Genomic DNA, 19,612 nt, shown 5'->3' on the forward strand with positions numbered 1-19,612 from the left:
ATGTCGCGAAATACAAAAAAAACACAAACAAACTAGCCCTGAATGGAATCTATATGGTGATCCATTATAATATATATAGTATATTTAATTTTAATTTAAATAAAAAACATGATAGAAGGCAACAGTTAAAAAATAATGAATCTATTCATAAATAAGAAGAGCCAATAAGGAGTTACTCCAAAAATAGAAAGAGGTATAAATTAAAAAAAGACTCTTACCAAATAATCACATCATGTTGATATTGTTATGTGTTACGCTCACGATGAGCTACAATTTGAGATATCCAGCGACTGATAATCCCCAAACTGCAGGTAACGAGTTGTACACTCGTAGTAAGTGTACTACATGTTGTCGTGTTATATTTGCGACGCCATATAACTACGACAACAATCGATTTTTCACCGATGATGACTATAAGACAGACAGAGGAAGAATCTTTGTGATGGATATGGAATTTGATACTATCAATCAAGTTAGTGCTCCAGCTGGTGGATATGAACAGACTATCATGTTAAGACCTTTGGTAGAAGGACGTGAGTTACAATACTTTGAATTTGCATCATACAAAATGTTTACTGTGTATGTCCTCCCAAGAAGAGTCCACGATATTAGAAGAGGTTCTCATGAAAAAAATAGACTCATTATTTGGAGTAAGAATCCCCCTATTGAAGGAGCACCAGGGACGGATAACCAGAGATTTATATATGTCCACCCTTATGACTCCTCTTTCTATACTTCAGCCGTCGAACAAAATTGGAAAGAATATAAACAACACTTCTTCTTAAGATATACCACTGGATCTAATAAACTCTGCTACGAAATTTGTAGAGGAAATGACTTCCAACCAGGAACTGATTATTCAAGTCAAAGAGATTGGCCGGGAGAAGAACAAATGAGAAATGTGGCTTACACTCACCAAATTAAAGCTGCTTATTGTGATGGAGCAAGTCAATACCAAATGTTCATCCCTCTTTACGCTTAATTCTAGTTTATTTCTTATTATTTCATTAGTTATAAATATAACTTTCTATGTATTATTAATTATAAGTAATAATATTATAATATTGATTATTATATTAGGGTGCGCAACCTCGAGAGTAATTTTTCATTTTTATGAAATCTTTTTTTTTCATTGTAAAAAATAGTGAAATATGTCAATTTATTTTTTTATTCATAATAATGAGCAAAATTTGTAAAATCTGTCTTAATATTGAAACGTGTAAACAGTATTTGATTAAAAGTAAATAAACTTTTTATTTGTCTCAAAAGTTGATAAAAAACAAATAATAATTAAATACAACATTTTTGATATTTTGTATTTATTAAAAAACAAATTAGTACGATTGAAAAAAATAAGATACAGTGGTATTCACTTTAGATCCTTTACTCGGCATTTTAAATAATTTTTTATGCATTTTAATAAAACTGTTTTCATAATTTTTATTAATTCGGAAATTATAATAAATTGTATTAACACTTTAAATAAAACAAACGGAAAAAGAGAAAAAAGATTGGAAACAAAATAATTTGAGTTTTACAAATAAATCAAACGGCACGAAAATAAATCAGTCGGAACATTAATAAATATATTCTGCATTTATAATTAATTCACTTATTTTTAAATTATTTCGTCACCAAATCAATTATAGTAAATTTTTATTCAAATAATTATAATGGTTCATATTTTGATTATCGTAACTTGAAATAACACATGAACCGCTCTTCTTTAGAATACATTGATGCTACTGACACCGGGAGTCGCTCAGACTACATTGAAAATGCTCCCGAACCACAACAAGGTGTTCCTTTAAAGGCTCTACACGTTGAACCTTTTTTCCCACCTGACAACACAAAAAAAAAGAAGAGGAAGACTCCCGAAAACAATTGAAGAAAAAGATGACAACAAGAAAAAACCATACAGAACCGTATCTTTAAAGACGAAACAGGAATTGGTCAAGGCATTTAGAACAGCAACAACCATTGACCCGACGCAGTTCTCACTTGATCTTGGTATACCCATAGACAATTGCAAATATCTTGTTAACAAATTGATTAAAGGTGAAAGTATTTACCCTGTTAATCATTATTGCAGAAAGAGCCGCACCACTCCCTTTCAAAAGCTTGTCGGGGCCGCGCTTAAAAATAATCCAACCGATTCTATCGCAAATGTGAGACGCAAAATGGTTGAAGTGCTTGTTGTTGGTAATATACAAGACATCAATGTTGTTGAAACTTTGGATACCGAAATACTAGACAACCTGTCTCAAAAAATAAAAAATATCGAAGATAATTTTGAGACAGCAGAGTTGTTTAAAGAAAAAGTAAAAGAAGCAGAACAGTTAGTGCCTTCGGAGGCTTCATTTTTGAGAATGATAAAAGGTAAAATCATAAATGGAGATGCTGGAGATTTGGGAACACTATCATTCAAAAGAGCAACAAATAGAGGAGCAGCAGCCAACAGCGAAGACACTAAAACAAGACGTATAACCGCGATTCAAGAACTAAATGATAAACTTAACGCGGGTTATACTTGGGTGTGCATAGACGAGACTGCCTGGACAATTGCCTGTACTTCTGTTTATGGATGGTCTCCAGTGGGTAAGAAGTGTTTTTTTAAACTAAACTGAAAGGGGGAATGAGGCTAACTTCCACTGCAGCTATTGATAGTAGTGGTATGGGTCACTGTAACCTTGTGTGTGGGAGTAACGACAAAGAAATATTTAATAGTTATTTCAAAAGACTCATGTCGGTTTATGATGAAACAAAGATACGAGTCGTATTCTGGTGTGATAACTGTTCAATTCATAATGATATTTCAGCTATGGTTAACGGCACCCAACATTGTATCGTTTTCAATGCAGCATATTCACCCGAACTCAATCCTATTGAGAATGTTTTCGGTTTTTGGAAGCGAAGAACAAAGGAAAGCATCAGAAATTGGGAAAATCTTCAAGACATGATTGAAAAAATAAAAAAATCATTTGAAGAAATTCAAGCACATGAAATCAACGCGTCAATGCAGCGGTGCAGAAATGAAATATGGCGACGGCTTTTGCAAGAGAAGATTTATAATTTCTTATTGTTGGCTTTTTGTTAAAAATATTTTAAGTTCAATAAACAAACAATTATTCATTGTTTTGTTATAATTATTTGAATAAAAATTTACTATAATTGATTTGGTGACGAAATAATTTAAAAATAAGTGAATTAATTATAAATGCAGAATATATTTATTAATGTTCCGACTGATTTATTTTCGTGCCGTTTGATTTATTTGTAAAACTCAAATTATTTTGTTTCCAATCTTTTTTCTCTTTTTCCGTTTGTTTTATTTAAAGTGTTAATACAATTTATTATAATTTCCGAATTAATAAAAATTATGAAAACAGTTTTATTAAAATGCATAAAAAATTATTTAAAATGCCGAGTAAAGGATCTAAAGTGAATACCACTGTAACAAAAGAAATTTTTGTTATATAACTTAATAGATAAAAAATTGACAGCAAATTTTATAATTTGGTATAAACAACACATTGTTGTTTTTATTTCCAACTTTATTGTAAAATTCTTTAAAAACAACACAAGCAACAAAATAATGAAATTATTGGACCTAAAAACATTAAGACACCGTTTAAAATGCTATATGAATAATGTAGTAATAAACATGATATACACAAAATAACGAATGAATCAACAATTGATTTTTAAATAAAATGATACGAGTCATTTGTATTTTATTGTATATAAAGACGACTTTGACATTCTATTGATTCAACTAAATACAACAGTTAAAACAAGAAGTTTTCGTTCAAAGAGATCAATTTGTATGTGGTAATAAAAATAAATAATAAAAACAAAGATGATTAATTGTTGAAATGTTTATAAAAAGATTGTTACAACAATCTCTGTATGTTCCAACAACTTACAACCACAAGAGACTATTGTTTTTTTGTTGAAGTTATTAATGTGTATATAATTATCAATGAGCAAAAAAATAAACAAAAAACAAAATAATATAGAAAATTTGATAATTATTATTAAGGAAAGAAATTTGGTGTTGTTTATTTGCTATCGATAATATTGTATTATAATGTTGATAAAACATAAAATGAAACAAGTTTTGGTGGTTATCTCTTCAACAATAAAACGTTTATTTATATCATTGAAAACATTTATTAAAAAATAATAATAATCATGAAAAATCCAAAAAAAGTTGTCAAACAACTTATAATATCATGTGAATGATCAAACTAAATATTTGCATATAAAATATAAAACAAAAGAAACAATATCATTTAATTGTTTTTTTAACTCAATTTATAATTTTGTTGTAGTTTAACAAGTACTGTTTTACCAAATACTGATTTTACTTATATTTTTCCTTGTTTTCTTTTGTTTTTAAATGTCAACAATAATGAAAAGTATTGTTGTTGTCATAATATAAAGTGAATATAACAATTATATGAAGTTGTTGGAAATATTGAAATGATATAATTTATTCGTGGTGGTAAAAAAGCGCAAATATTGGATTTTTAATTAAAATGCTAAATAATTTTGGCATTAACGTTTTAAAGTAAAAAAGTAATTTATAAAACTAAAATGCATTATAACAAAAATAATATTATTTTTTGGCTCATTTTTTTAGCTTTGATTTTTTGGTTGTTATGGCAGATCTTTTAAATAAAATCTCAGATCTCGAGATTTTGAAGATCACGATTAGTTGTAAAAATAAAACAATTAAAGCAAAGTATAATTTTGTGTTGAAAAACGGGCAAACAGCAAATATTTTGTCAACTGTTGCGCACCCTATATTATATGTATTGGTTTAATAGCAATAATTAAATTCTTATAATAATTTAAATTACTTGAGTTTATCAAATTTTAATAAAATTATTATTATTATTTAGTTTTTTTTATAAATTAAATAAGTAATTATTATATTTAATATAAAAAATAATTTAAATTATTTTTCGTAGTAATAAAATGATAGTTTATAATTAACAATAAAAATTTTAATTATTCAAAACTATAAAATGAATTAACAAAATAAAATTAATCTTTTTTAGATAATTAAATTATATAAATAACTAACCAGTTTTTGTACAAAAACAAAATATTGAAACAAAAAAAAAACATTTTTGAGTTTTTTATAAATTTATTTGTTTTTTCAGCTTGAAAAACTATGAGAAAAAAACTTTTTTTTTATTATTTATCAAAAATACATTTGTAAAATCATTTTTTTACAAAAAAAAAAAATGTTTCGAAAATTTTGAAGTATTAATTAATAAAATTATAATAATTATCAATATTAAAATTAACTTTGTTTTTAAATTAAAACTACAATTTCCTCATAGAAATCCCAGAAATTCCAAAACAAAAACGTGAAGAAAAATAAAAAAACTCGAAAAGCACAAAAATGTCATTGAGCTACTACAACTTCGGCGACTTTACACGCTCATTTTTGTTGATCAACCCAGCGTACTTTGCTTCTTTCGGTATTTTTTTCTCTGTTGCATTTTCAGTCCTCGGGGCGGCTTGGGGCATTTTGTTGACTGCTTCCTCATTGATGGGTTCGTCAATTAGAACAACTTTCCGTTCAAAACACCTTATCTCGATTTTGTTCTGCGAGGCGTGTGCTATCTACGGTGTTATTTCTGGTTTTATCTGCTTCGTTTGTTCTTTATCTATTCTATCGTTCTGTCACAACAATCTCATCAATCCCTATCATTTTTTATAACTTTTTATTACTTTCATTTTAGTTTATTAGTTAGCATTATAATATTTTTTAATTATCTTATTATATTGTTTTTTATTAATATTATACATTAATTGGTTAATACTCTAATTATTAAACTATTCCAATCTAGTTCATTTTAAACTATATTTCCTGTTTTTAAATACTATTATTTATAGTAAATACTTTATATTAAACAAATATAACCAAAACAACTATACCATATAATTTACACCGAGATACAATAACAATAGTAAATAACTTATAAAAGTATAGTAAATAACTTAATAGGGAAAATTGAAAGAGACGCCATACCCCGCCTCAGCTGACCAATACAATGCTGGTTACATGATCTTTGGTGCTGGCCTTTCGGTCGGACTTTGCAACTTAGGGAGTGGTGTGAGTGTAGGTGTTGCTGGGAGTGGAGCTGCGTTAGCTGATGCACAGAACTCGTCTCTTTTTGTTAAGATGTTGATTGTCGAGATTTTCGCGTCCGCCCTTGGGTTGTTCGGACTCATCGTCGGTGTTGTGCAAACCGTCCAAGTCAGTTTCAATTGATGTGTTCGCTTCGATAACTGTTATGGTTCTTTTATAATTCTTTTTATTATATTATATAGTATCTAGTTATACAAGTAATAATTAACGAGTGAATTCTATTTAACGAAATCATCTGAGTTTCATGTTAATTATTACTACAATAGAATATCTTTACAAATAAAATAACATTGTTAATTAAATGACAAACAATAAAAAAAAAACTATACAGAATAGAAAAAAGAATTATAATAAACCAACACACCGAAGAATTAGAAACTACTAATAAAAGTATTAAAAACTGGTATTAATAAGCGATGGGCACATTAATTTTGCTCTTCAAGTTTTTGCACCCAAAGAAACAGCCATAGCCGACACTTTGCACTGATTGGGGGAAGTTAATTTCCTCCAAACTTAAACATTTGAAGAAGCAGTAATTTCCGAAGAATTTGACGCCCTCTTGAATAGTTATCTCTTTCAATTGATTGCAGTCGAAGAAACACGCCTCATTGACTTTCTCAGCTTCTTTGTTAATGACCACTTTCTTAAGGTTTTGACATCCACAGAAACACTTCTTACCAAGTCTAAAGGAAATCTCTGCGTGTTCGATCGACTCACATCCTTCAAAACAACTGTCACCGACTTCTTCAATAGTCTGGTGCTTCTTCAATTCATTCAACGAGTAACAATTCATAAAACACTCAGCCGGAAGTTCACGAAGGTTCTCCGGAATGTGAATGTCCATCAGACTTTGACAACTCTTGAAACAGCCGACTCCAAGACTCTCCACGTTGTCATCTAACACTACCTTTCTCAGAAATTGGCAATTCTTGAACGCACAATTTCCAACATGAGTCACCGTAGTTGGTAAGACGACTTCGGGAAGTGCAGTACCTTCAAAAGCACTGCTACCTATCTCATAGAGTCCCTCAGAGAGTTCAACATTCTTCAAGAGAACACACCCAGCAAACACATGTGAAGGGAGACTAGTCACTCCCATCACTGCAGCAGACTTCAGATATATACAATTCGCAAACGCAAAGGCCTCCACAACTTTCGGCCCATCAACCCGCACTTCTCGCAGCTTCGAAGAACTGAACGCCGCATTGGCAAGTGCAAAACAGGCGTTTGCAGTCTTTGGATAAACATCGACTTCTACATTCTCACTCTTCCGTGTCTCCGTCGGTTCATTAAGACTGAAGAAGTCGTCGCGTGTGTACTTTGTGAAGGAAAGCTTCGTCTCCGTTCGACTCGCTAAGAACTCAGGGAGACACGTGTCGAGTTGTGGCACCTCAAACGTCACTTTTAAGACGCCTTTGGGGAAAGCTTGTGGGCCAACGGAAGAGAGTTGGGGATGACCAGTAAAGATTATTGCGATGAGGTTGGAACAGTTGTAGAAACACTTCTCTTCGATCCTCTTGATAGATTGTGGGATGGTAATAGAAGTGATTGACTCTAATCCTGCGTAACATGCTCTTCCTAAAGTATTCACATCAGTGGGGATAGTAATTCCATAGTGAAGTCGATCCGATGAAGTGTATATTATATGAGAACAAGTCACTTTATAATTCTTATATTTGATCTTCTTCTCACAATAAATCGAATATGAAAGGGGACATAAATAGTGTACGTTTTGTACAGTGGGAAGGGGTTTGGAATTGTCCGAAAAAAGATTCTGAGTTATTAAAGTCGTGTGAATATGTGTTAAAGGACTCGGATTGGTTTCAAGCTTGGAGGCATGGGCAAAATAACGCTTTGACACAGTTAATAAATTTAAAAAAGAGATCGCGTCGGGGATGTAACTTATAATATATGGTATAGTATCATTATCTAACATCTTTAATTTTTTCAGTTTGATTCACTTTGTTCGAGAATTTTATAATAAACAATAATTCTTTAAAAAATAGGGGGAATTGTTTTGAATGGTTGATATGTTTAATTTAATTTTTTAGTTTATCTAATACAAATATAATTAGTGGTTTTGAGGAAAAATTTGTTGTAAGATGCTTTTGGTAAGCTCTTTCAATGTTTTCATATTATTTTGTGGAAAAATTGTTAAGTTTTTTAAATAATAATGTATTATTAGTTATTAATAAACTAAATAATAATTTATTTATTATTTAAATAAATAATAAACCTTATTTATCGACAAAAATAATTTATTTTTTTGTTATTTGAATTTGTTTTTCAAATTAATTTTTTTTCTTTTGAAATTTTTGTTTTTTCAACCAAAACGAACTTAAACAAATTGACTGGTTTGATTTTTTAGGTTTGGATGTTGTGTGTAACAACAAAAATGGTGCCGTTGTTGTAAAAATGGTTGGGCAAATCTTTTTGTGTAAAATGATACATACAACACGAAAATTCAACAACAAACAACTTGGATTTCATCAAATAAAAATAAAAAACAACGAGACAAATCATAATTGAAAAGAACACCACGATTGGCAGACTCGAACATCGAATTGCAGTTTAGCAGTCGAGTAAAAGTTGTTCCTTCGAAATAGTCCTTACTATGTGAGTGTCTGTTTGTTCTCCGATGGAGTGTCTTAAATTTGTTAAAAAAGTATTTACACCTTAAAGCCAAATTTTTCAAGAAAATGATCCTAAAAACTCAGTTTGTTAGCGTTATTTTGAGTAATTAACACCATCATTACCACCATTTATTGACAAACATAAAAATGAAATGATTGGCTAAATGACTTTAACCCCATTTATGTTTTTGGTTGTGTTATTGGAAAATAGTTTAAATAATAGTAATATTTATTAATCATACCAAACTTGCTTTTTTTCAGGAAAGTGGAGAAATAACATTTTTAGACTGACTTTTGTATTATTATAATTAAGTATTAAATCAAATTAAATACTATAAATTTTAATTCATTGTGTTGTTGTTTCAAAATATGACAATTTGGAACAATAATTGGTATGATTTTATTATAATAATTAAGTTAAGAATGGTTTTAAATAAACCAAACAATAATAAACTATAATAACAGAAATTTGAATATAATCAAGTCAACGTTTTAACCTTAGCAAGTCAACTGAATCAACTTTTTTTGTGGGAAGGTGAAATCTGGATAAAATTTATCTAGATCATATTTATTTTTAGAACAATTAAAAATAAATTCAAAACACAAAATCGATTAGTTTTCGCGCAAACTACTGGTCTTTACAGACCCATGTTTCCTATTTTCCATGTGTTAAAAATAGTCAATACTTGCTGTTACGAGACATACACATTAATTTTCATGAGAGCGCTTCGATTTTTATCAATTTTTCATTATATAAATTGGTTTGTGACACACCGTTCTTAATTTAAGATCTTTTTAGTTCAAATACAAAAATAAAAAAAGTGACTTATTTTTAGTAAAAAAATCAAGGATATAAATTATCCAGTTTTCACTTCGTAAGGTTAATAGATTAATTATTTCAATATATTTTACTTTATTTAAAAAATTGGTTAAAAGAAAAAAAAACAATTCATTTGTTATAATCTTGTAAATACTATAAAAGAGTAAATGTTTTTTTAAATTGTAATCACAATCATTTTGTAATGGTAGTAAAATAATAATTATAACTAGATATTTAATTTAAAAATAGAGTCATTTGCTAAACGTTGTCTGGTCTGTAACAGTGTCTGCTGTTTTTTAGACCATTATAAATGGAATATTTCGGGAATTTTTTAGAAAAACCCCAAAATCGTTGTTTCAATATTTTTCCCAGTTTTTTTTCATTTTTACCTAATTCCCGTTTTTTTTAAAACAAAAATCAATTATTTTTTGTCAAAAAGACAACGTTTATCGACTGAGATATTATTGTTTTACTAATTGTAATCATAAAATATTGTTTGACTAGTCACTTATTTTTGAAACATTTTAGATTTGAAATTTAAAGAAAAAGTTCAAATTTACAAAAATATATAATTTATAAAATAAACCAAAATGGCACTTATGCCGTTTCAAAACAAAATAATTGTATACTATTGATTAATATAGTTATTTTAAATAAAAAATATATATTAAATTATAAAATAAATTGTTTCAAAAAAAAGAAAATGAATTTTCGATTAATTAAAAATTGTTTGGAAAAGGTTGAAAACTTTTTAAACAAATAATATAATAATATAATTTATATTATTTCAATCTAATTATAAAAAAAATAAAATAATATAATTTTAATTAATTTAACAATTTTAATGAAACTTTTCATTTTTTTATATTGTGAAACTAAATTCACAATAATAATAACGGATATTGAATAATAAAAATTAATTATATTCTTAATTATAAAATAAAAATTTGAAGTATGTAATGAGGTTAATTTTTTATAATTAAAATTTTGTTGTTTTTTCGCTTTTACTAAATAAATCACATTTTTAATAGAATTAACCAAAACATACTTACAAATAATTCCGGATTATCTTTAGACTTTGAATTTTGTTTTTTAAAAAAGACGGAATTCACCAAATTCCATTTTACCAAATATACATAATAATTAACTATACTTAAATGATACAATAATTTTCAAAATTAATTGTTATTAATAAGATAATGAACGAAACAATAAGATATAGTACACTATTATTTTTCTTTAAATGATTTAGATGTCTCTAATGATTGAGCAGCAATTAAATAATTTGAAAAAAAAAATAAAACAAAAAAATTGAAACGCTTTTTCTGCAACCAATTTAATTCAAATGCTGTTTTAATTTTTTTATCAAAAATATACTCAATAATATAGTAATAAACCATATTAAAAATAGTTCAAATAGAAGAGAAAAAAAATTGCATCCCAAAGCGCTTCGAAGTGCCGATCAAATACAAATTTTTAAAAAAATTTTTAAAAAATTTAGTTGTACCCCCTCATTGATTTTTCAGTCGACTTGGCAATCTCGAAAATTGTATTATTACAAGCGTATGGCGACAACAACAGATTTTCAAATTGAGTCGATGACAAGCTGTGCACATCATCTTGTCAATTGTGACGGGTATTCATATAGTGCTCCGATGAACGTGGTGATCTATGACAAACCAAAGAAGACTGAAAAACGGAAGCGCGCGAGTGAGGACGCGTTCAAGAAGATGCGGAACTATCAGGTGTATCAAGAGGCGGTCTTTATCGCCCTTTTAAGCACTTTCTTCGAGATCGTCGTCCGCGCGCCGGTCAAAAAGTCGATAGTTTCCCTTCAACTTCTTCGCGTCGAGGTGATTAGAAGTCTCCGCGACGTCATTAACGTGAACGATTTTGTTATCTCGCGGTGCAAAGAGAAATACAAATTGGACATCAAAGACGGACTTCTGGAGAAAACGGCGAAACGAAGAACCGACACGAATCGAGTGTCCGAACTCCTCCACTTCCTGCAAGACGTGTTAAGAGAACTTGGCTTCGGATTTGTCTCGAAAGTCACTGACGGGAAGAACGGGGCCCAAGTCGTCGAAACCGTCTATGGCATTTTCGGGAACGGAATTGAATTGGATCAGAAAGACATCATTGAAAAGGGGAAGAAAATTAATGATTTCTTAAATAAACGACTTGGGGGGATGGCAAATCTGGTGCTCGAGAAGGAGAACGAGCAACTCAGGAACTTCATTTGGGGCAATAATTGATAGTGTTTGGTGGAGTCTTGTTTGGTTTAATAGAATAAGGAAGATGGCGATTTGGTGTTGTTTGTTAAGAAGGATTGTTGTATTATTATACTTTATTTGATATATAATAGGAATTCAATCAAATCCAAAATTAGAAGTGAATGTGTAGACATATGCAAAGGTCAGATTTCTTAACTATTAATAATCAAATTATAGAACTGTGAACAATGAAACAAAACTGCATTAAGATGAGTAAAATAAGAGGATTTGTTGATATATTAAAAATTGAATTGATATCGAATTTGAAAGTCGGGTATTTTGTATCAAGTGGTATTGTTATTAAGAACGACTAATTTAGATATTTAAATGTAAATAATGGATATAACAAACTGAAGTCTGATTAACCATTTTTTGTTGTTTTAATAACAAAATTTGAATAAGTTGTATTGTTATAAACATTTTAATATTGCATTTGTTCCATTTCTCGTGTATGAATTTGTATTATTAGTCTAAATTTTGTTGTTTAACAATGTATCAGCCATTAGCGTTACATAAACTTAATCTTTATATACTTTATTTTGACCTTTTTTTAATATCAATTTTAAAAGTTCTAATAAAAATATTATCAACGAAATAATTTTAAATGAATTCTTCCACAAATATCGAAACTGTTTGAACTGTAAAATACAAAAGTATTGTGTTCATTTTTGTTGTTAAAATTAACAAACACAACAAAAAGTTAAATTTAAGTGTTATGGCCGCTTTATTCTGTGTTTGTTGGCTTACTTCGAAATTATTACAATTCAATAATTGTAAAAAAGACAGTTTTTAACAAAACTGAAAGAATTTTTTTTTCTCAAAAATCATTTTTTTATTGTTTAAATACATTCAAACAACTAAGAAGCCTTTTGAAACAAAAAAAGACAATAATAAACATTCAACGTGTTTGTAATGAGAAAAAAACACAATATGAATTTTAAGTCTATTACATATACACGAAAGATTATTTAGAACAAAAAAACTATAAAGTTATAGTAATTTATAGTTTGATATTTTTTTGTTTTTTGATTTTTTTTGAATTAAAAAAGCATTTAAATGATTTTTAAAAACTATTTTTATAGTTTACTTGTTAATTATTTATCTTTGAAGTGTAACTTACACTATAAATGATATCGAAAAATTTTTTTATTTTTTGGTTTACAAACAAAGTAATTTTCAAGACAAGAAAACAACTTTTTTTCTTATTTTTATTTTTGTTTTTATAATAATTTGTCAGATATAAAAAAATGTCAAGCAACCTTTTCTATTAAAATTGACCATATAGTAACTTCTAAATTAATTGTTTATTTATTAAATAATGAAATATCAAACAGTCCTAAAAATGCATACTGAATGATACTTTATAATAAATTTATAATAAAAAAATCAGTGCTTAACATTTATTTCATTATTTTAATAATTTTTGAAATTGTTTTTTTTCAATCCATAAAAAAGCCATTTTAAGAACAATATTAGAAAAAAAACAGTTACTACAATTATTAATTTGCACTATTGACAAACAATTACTATTAAAATAATTAATTAATAACTATTATTATAATTTAAATGATCATTATCAGCAAAATGGACTTCAAACTACCATAATAATTGTTCCTGTTCATCGTTTTTGGTGAAATTTCTTATTACAATATACTAATAAAATAAACCATTAATATATAATATGTCTTTGAACACTTAAAGACACCATGTGTGCTATTTTTGTACAACTTCCAAACTTTAAAAGCCACAAATTGAATGATAACTGAGAAGCCGGTCGTTGATTATCCCGAGCAAACTCCATCATTTGATGTTCAAGACACTTCTCCTGTATCTGATAGTGAGACCTCATTGTTACAACAATCTTCTGATGAAAAGAAGAGTGAAACGAAACACATATCCACTTTCTCTGTGTTTCCTCTTGTAGTAAATGCAGCAGTTTGTTTTCTTCATTGGTTTCTGTACCTTCTTTGTAACAAACAACTGATCCAATAGATCGGAACGGGTGTCTTTGGACTACCATTGGCCTATTTTGAAGCCGGTGTATACCCAAGTCTCCTCATTTTAATATTGTTCTTTTTTTTAAACAATATCACTGCAGGGTATGTCCTGGAAGCACTCAGTCGGCTCAACGTCTTACCCTCAAAATTTTCAACGAAGTATATCTTTCCCGAAGTGACTCCACTCAATGAAAAAACACCTTTAGAAGACCAAAAGCAACACTTGGTTGACCAAAAACTGAAGTATGAAGTTGTCGAGCAGAATTGTATAATAAAGAACACATACGGATACACAGAAATGGGTCTGCGCCTTGGTGGCTCTCCATTAAAAATCTTTTCCAATATGTGTATCATCTTAAACTGTTATGGTGGGCTCTGGGCGTATGTAGCAACGTGTGTCACGACATTTGTGACAGTGATTTGGATTATCGTTGGCGATCAAGAGAAGTGTTCCAACTCGCAATATAAAAACCCATGGGAATGTCAAGTCACATATTATTGGTCGATCTTTGTGTACAGTGTTCTAGTGATACCGTTGAGTTTTCTCGATGTCGGTCGACAAGCCTTCATTCAGATTGCATTGACATTCATTCGATTCTTTTCGTTTGGTGTGATGGTGATCACATGTGTTGTTCAAATCAGTATGACCGGCCCACTTGATGCCGAACGAAACGTCTTTGCGTTCTACTGGGATGGGTTTGGTACGATGTTCACACACACGGCCTTTGCATTTGTTGTCCAACACACTTTGCCTGCGCTCATTGGCCCTGTTAAAGGTGACAAGAAGAAAGTGCATTTTGCGATCTGTTCTGCACTAAGTATTGCGTCAGTCTTCTATTTGCTTGTTGCGATTGTCTGTGCATACACTTTTAATGGGAAAGTAAAGACTCCAGTCACACTAAATTGGGCCAATTACACTGGAAGAGATGGTGGGTGGGGTGATGGGAAAGAGTTGTGGTTTGCTTATATCATCAAGTACTTGATTCTCTTCTTCCCAGTCCTCAATCTAACATCAACCTTCCCATTACTTTCAAATACATTGGCCGCAAACATCGAAGATTTGTTCCCTCTTAAAGTCAAAAAGAGACATGGCAGATGGACTAAATTTGGGTCAAGAGCTATCGCTATATTCCCCCCTTTCATCCTCACAATGTTCAGTAGCTCTCTCAAAATCATTTTCGACGTCTCGGGAATCATCGCGTTCTTCTTGGCGTTCACATTGCCTTGCATCTATGTCTTCATGTCTCTCTACAGATTTAACAACATCAAAATGTGTCATCTGAGACCTAAAACCCCTTACACTAATTGGGTGACTTCAACACCGGTAGCTATTACTGCAGTCTTCTTTGTGACACTCACACTCTTTTGCGTGTCACTGTACTTCCTTATACAAAACATCGTTCTGTCATTTTGATGAGATTTTGATTGATTTTGTTTTTCATTTTTCTTTTTTATTAAATAATTGTAATATTTTATTATATTTTATTATATTTTATTATATTTTATTATATTTTATTATATTTTATTAGTTGTCAAGTTAAACAAAATTTCTTTAGATTTAGTTCAAACTTCATTTCTCAAAAACACAGAAAAACGATTTTTTTTCTTACAGTCAAAATTTATAAAACGTTCATTCCAAAAATAGTAATCACGTAATAAACACTACTCTTTGTTATTTGACTGAACAGATTTGTTATTTTGAATATTATAATTAATAGTTATGATAAATCAATAATAAACTATAAATTAAAATAACGAAAACTACCATTCATCTTTTCTTGATTCCTCATACTCTGGACTATATAAGAACTGATGTATCTAAAAAATTTAGTCAAAGAAATGGAACATCAATTCATGCCTGATTTCCCAATAGTTTGTTTATTGATTAAATATAATAGGAATTGATTCTACACAAACAATGCTATACTTCCATATTCATACTATAATTAACTATAATAATTAATAAGACTCAATGATAGGTCCCCATGCGTAAGTCCGATGCTGTGGATGTGACCTTTGCGTGCACGCAAGCCATGAACGGATGTCTCTTAGAGAAGAATGCGTTATCTGCGCTTCAATCTTTAACATCTCTTCGCAAGGAAGCGACCTCACATGAATTCAGTCAAAGCCATCGTGACGCGTGTTGGAAGTACATAGAGATACTCTCGCAGATCTGGTCGAAAGCACAAATCCACTTGAACTTTGTGTGGTACGACACTTACTTAGTCGACGACAAGAAACCTGTGAAGTACACGTCGTCCTCTTTAGACTTTGAGAAGGCGAATATCCTCTATAACATGGCATGTTCCGATATGGCCTTAGCCGCTTCGTTCACTAAAAGTTCCTCTGCGGACTCGTTGAAGTCTGCCGTCCAAATCTTCCAACAAGCTGCTGATGCGTACCAGAAGTGTCTTGATGCGTCTCAGATCAGTGCGCAGAACAAAGGCGATTTGAGTCCCAAACGACTGCAAACGTTAGTTACTATGGCGCTTGGCTGTGCTCATTTAGTGATGCACATCAATGCATCTACACAAGGGAAGAGTGAAGCAATTCAATTGAAATTGGCTGTTGGTGCAATGAATCAATTAAAACCAAGTGTGGAGGCGTTTAAAGCGTTTTACGGGCTCGGCGTGACGTACAACTTCATCTCGAATTTTGTCGCAATCAAGAACTATGCGATATACTGCGCACAGAGTCTTGCGGCGGAACAGTGTGTGCCCAAATTGGAGTACGGAGAACAGATTGCGCGACTCCAATTAGCCGTCCAGGCACTCGATAGAGCTGCGTCGATATCATATAACAGCGCGAGTAAAGGAGCTTTGAAGAAGATGCACACGGAGCTCAATGCGAGATTAAAAGAGGCGACGAAAGCGAATAATGACATTTATATGCAATCAATTCCAGACGAAAAGGCATTGGCGGCACTTCCTGAGATACTCGCAGCGAAACCAATTGAGATGGAGAAGCTGCCGGATATCTTTGGATCGATTCTCCCTGCTAATATGAGTTCGGCGTTGAATGAATATAACAGCAAAGTTGGTGTTATAATGAACGATACACGAATGGTCTGCGGGACGAAGAACTCGGAAGGAGAGGCATTCTGTAAACAAGTCTGCGGGAACGGACAAATACCACAGGACTTGATGAACCGAATTGCACAGATAAACTCCACGAACGTCTGTGCGTCGATTTCAAGTCAACTGCCGGTCGTCAAGAAAATGGACTTGGAGACAGTCACGTTGTTTGAAAAGGCAATAACGTCGCTCGACTCTGAAAATGCGGAGGAGAGAAGACTGAAAGGACAATACGGGTATCAATGGGTTAGAACGCCATCAGAACAAGCGGCGTTGAATTACAGAAAGGACGCGGAGAAGTTCAGAATTGCACTGAAACAGGCGCAAGACATTGATAAGGAGATTGAGAGGAAATATGGAGTGATTAATACACAAATGCAAATAGCACAATCTGCAAAGGCTACACCCCAAACAAATCCAGAGGAAGTTGTGAAGAAGTGGAAAGACATTGAAGAAAGAAGAAGAAAAGCACTGAATACGATGGAAGAAATCTATTTGAAGAACGAAAAGGATAAGATTAATGTCATTAAAGGAGGAAATGGAAGTCAAGCCGCTGTTCTCTCATTATTGAACGAATTTAATGAACCTAAAGGACAGATCCAACAAACATTGTTTGACCAAGATATGCTTATTAAACAAAATAGAACGACAAGTTCAATCGATGTGGCTGCTTTGAGAAACGCGTTGAACTCAATTGACGAAGTAATGAAAACATTGGAACAAAGTTTCCAATTCCATAAAGACGCACAAATCAAAATTGCTGAATTCCAAAGAACTTGCAACGAATTCCAAGAAAGTAGACAACAAGAAGCAATGAGAATGGTCCAACAACTCAGCAACGGAACAATTTATCAACAAGGCCAACAACAAGCACAACAATTCACACCACATCAATTCCAAATTCCACAACAACAACAGCAGCAACAATATAAACAATACCCACAACAACAATACCAACAACAGAGTCAACAACAGTATAACCCAAATCCTTACGGTCAACAACAAACACAATTCAAAACTAACCCATACACCGTCGATACACAACAAAGACAAAATTCTTATGCTCAAGCCCCTCAACAGAACTATCAACAACAACAACCAACCTATGGACAAGCTCCTCAACCTTATGGACAACAACAACCACAACAACAATATGGACAATACCAACAACCAGGTTATCAACCATATCAGCCGTACGGACAACAAGGTAATTTCCCGCACCTTTAAAAGACAAAACTACGATAATCCACACTTTTTATTATTTATTTATTCGTTGTTAAATGACGAATATTTAATGCAATTTATATTATTACTACAAATACGGTATTATGTACTATTCTTATACTATTTATTTAAAGTTATTATTTTAATAAATTAAAATCATTTTGATAGTTAAATAAATGCCAAGTTTAAATGTTCATTTACAATAAATAAGTATTATATTTTATACTTATTTTTTAAAAGTTTTTAAACATTTGAATGAATTTCATCATTGCGTTATTTTTTGTTTTATCAATTGTTTATTGCTATTTTTCGATTCATTTTTTATCACGTTAAAAAACTAAAAATAGAAAAATTTAATTCAATTTCAAAAGTTTATTTTAATTATAATGCGATATTTTTGTCGAATTGTTGGAGAATCAATTTTAAAAAACAAGAAAATGGTTATTCATTTTTATTATTTTAAGCAATAGCACTCATTAGATTTAGAAGAAATTATAAACCAATTAATTGCATAAATACTGACACAAAAACAACAATATTTAATAATTATATTTGCCTTGATTACAATTTGTATTTAAAAATTAAAGTTGTACATTTAAACAATTGTTTACACAATAATTATTATTGTTTCAAGGTTATAATAAATTGTTTAAACGATACAAATAGATTTATAATTAATTGTTCAACCTTCATACAATTCACAATATAGGTTATTTTATAATATTACATACTTGTTATTCAACACAAAATAAGTTTTTTTGTTTATAGCTTAATTGTTATAAAAACTTTATTTTTTTAACTTTATCAATAGTCTAAGAATATTTATTAGTTTAAACAAAGTACCTAAGATATACTCAGACAACACATAAAAATAAAACAATTTGAACCAATTTGTTATTTTATAAATCAAATTTTTAGCTTGGGTCTTTGATCATTAATTTAAAAGCTTTGATTACCGAAATAATTATAATCATATTTTTCATATCATTGTAAAACAATTGTGTTACATCAAATATACAAGTAATGTTATATTAAGCTTTACTAAATTTATTAGAGTCATTTTTTAGACATTGTGCCTGTTTTATATGGTAATAACTGCAATTTATTGGGAAAGTTTTTGAAACGCCAAAAACACATTGTTTAGGTTTATTTCCATTTTTTGAGTTTACCCCCATTTCCCAAAAATATATAATTTGTTGTGTTATTTTTTTCAAAATGTATTTATTAAAGACTGACTCTATTTACTATTTAAATTATTTATTATAAAAAAATAACAAAAATGAAAAACGTAACATTTTACAAAATTATTTTATTATTGATAATATCATTGTTTTTTATTCAATTTTTAATTATTTGAGGGACAATTCTAGAAAAAAAAATTGAATTAATAAAAAAATGTATTTAATCTGTTCAAAATTACAA

At 30.1% G+C, this 19,612-nt stretch overlaps 6 protein-coding genes across 6 annotated transcripts; 5 read left to right on the top strand and 1 right to left on the bottom strand.

The window, feature by feature from the left end:
* Positions 1–232: 232 nt before the first annotated feature.
* Positions 233–982, top strand: EIN_340730 (galactose-inhibitable lectin 35 kDa subunit precursor, putative; the record flags this gene model as incomplete). The annotated part of the gene is made up of 1 exon (XM_004261458.1): positions 233–982. The coding sequence occupies one exon, from the start codon at positions 233–235 to the stop codon at positions 980–982; it is 750 nt and encodes a 249-aa protein (XP_004261506.1).
* Positions 983–5,416: 4,434 nt separating this feature from the next.
* EIN_340740 (vacuolar ATP synthase 21 kDa proteolipid subunit, putative) lies at positions 5,417–6,292 on the top strand (the record flags this gene model as incomplete). The annotated part of the gene is made up of 2 exons (XM_004261459.1): positions 5,417–5,671; positions 6,026–6,292. 2 exons carry the CDS (start codon positions 5,417–5,419, stop codon positions 6,290–6,292), a joined length of 522 nt encoding a protein of 173 aa, XP_004261507.1.
* A 283-nt stretch (positions 6,293–6,575) lies between these two features.
* Positions 6,576–8,105, bottom strand: EIN_340750 (hypothetical protein; the record flags this gene model as incomplete). The annotated part of the gene is made up of 1 exon (XM_004261460.1): positions 6,576–8,105. The coding sequence occupies one exon, from the start codon at positions 8,103–8,105 to the stop codon at positions 6,576–6,578; it is 1,530 nt and encodes a 509-aa protein (XP_004261508.1).
* Positions 8,106–11,187: 3,082 nt separating this feature from the next.
* On the top strand, positions 11,188–11,877 carry EIN_340760 (hypothetical protein; the record flags this gene model as incomplete). The annotated part of the gene is made up of 1 exon (XM_004261461.1): positions 11,188–11,877. One exon carries the CDS (start codon positions 11,188–11,190, stop codon positions 11,875–11,877), a length of 690 nt encoding a protein of 229 aa, XP_004261509.1.
* A 1,773-nt stretch (positions 11,878–13,650) lies between these two features.
* Positions 13,651–15,306, top strand: EIN_340770 (transmembrane protein, putative; the record flags this gene model as incomplete). Its single annotated transcript, XM_004261462.1, has 2 exons — positions 13,651–13,830; positions 13,888–15,306. 2 exons carry the CDS (start codon positions 13,651–13,653, stop codon positions 15,304–15,306), a joined length of 1,599 nt encoding a protein of 532 aa, XP_004261510.1.
* A 425-nt stretch (positions 15,307–15,731) lies between these two features.
* EIN_340780 (pH-response regulator protein palA/RIM20, putative) lies at positions 15,732–18,193 on the top strand (the record flags this gene model as incomplete). Its single annotated transcript, XM_004261463.1, has 2 exons — positions 15,732–15,764; positions 15,872–18,193. The coding sequence occupies 2 exons, from the start codon at positions 15,732–15,734 to the stop codon at positions 18,191–18,193; spliced, it is 2,355 nt and encodes a 784-aa protein (XP_004261511.1).
* Positions 18,194–19,612: the final 1,419 nt, after the last annotated feature.

The sequence above is a fragment of the Entamoeba invadens genome, assembly GCF_000330505.1.
Source record: "Entamoeba invadens IP1 unplaced genomic scaffold scaff_1105074726325, whole genome shotgun sequence".
NCBI lineage: Eukaryota > Evosea > Mastigamoebida > Endamoebidae > Entamoeba > Entamoeba invadens.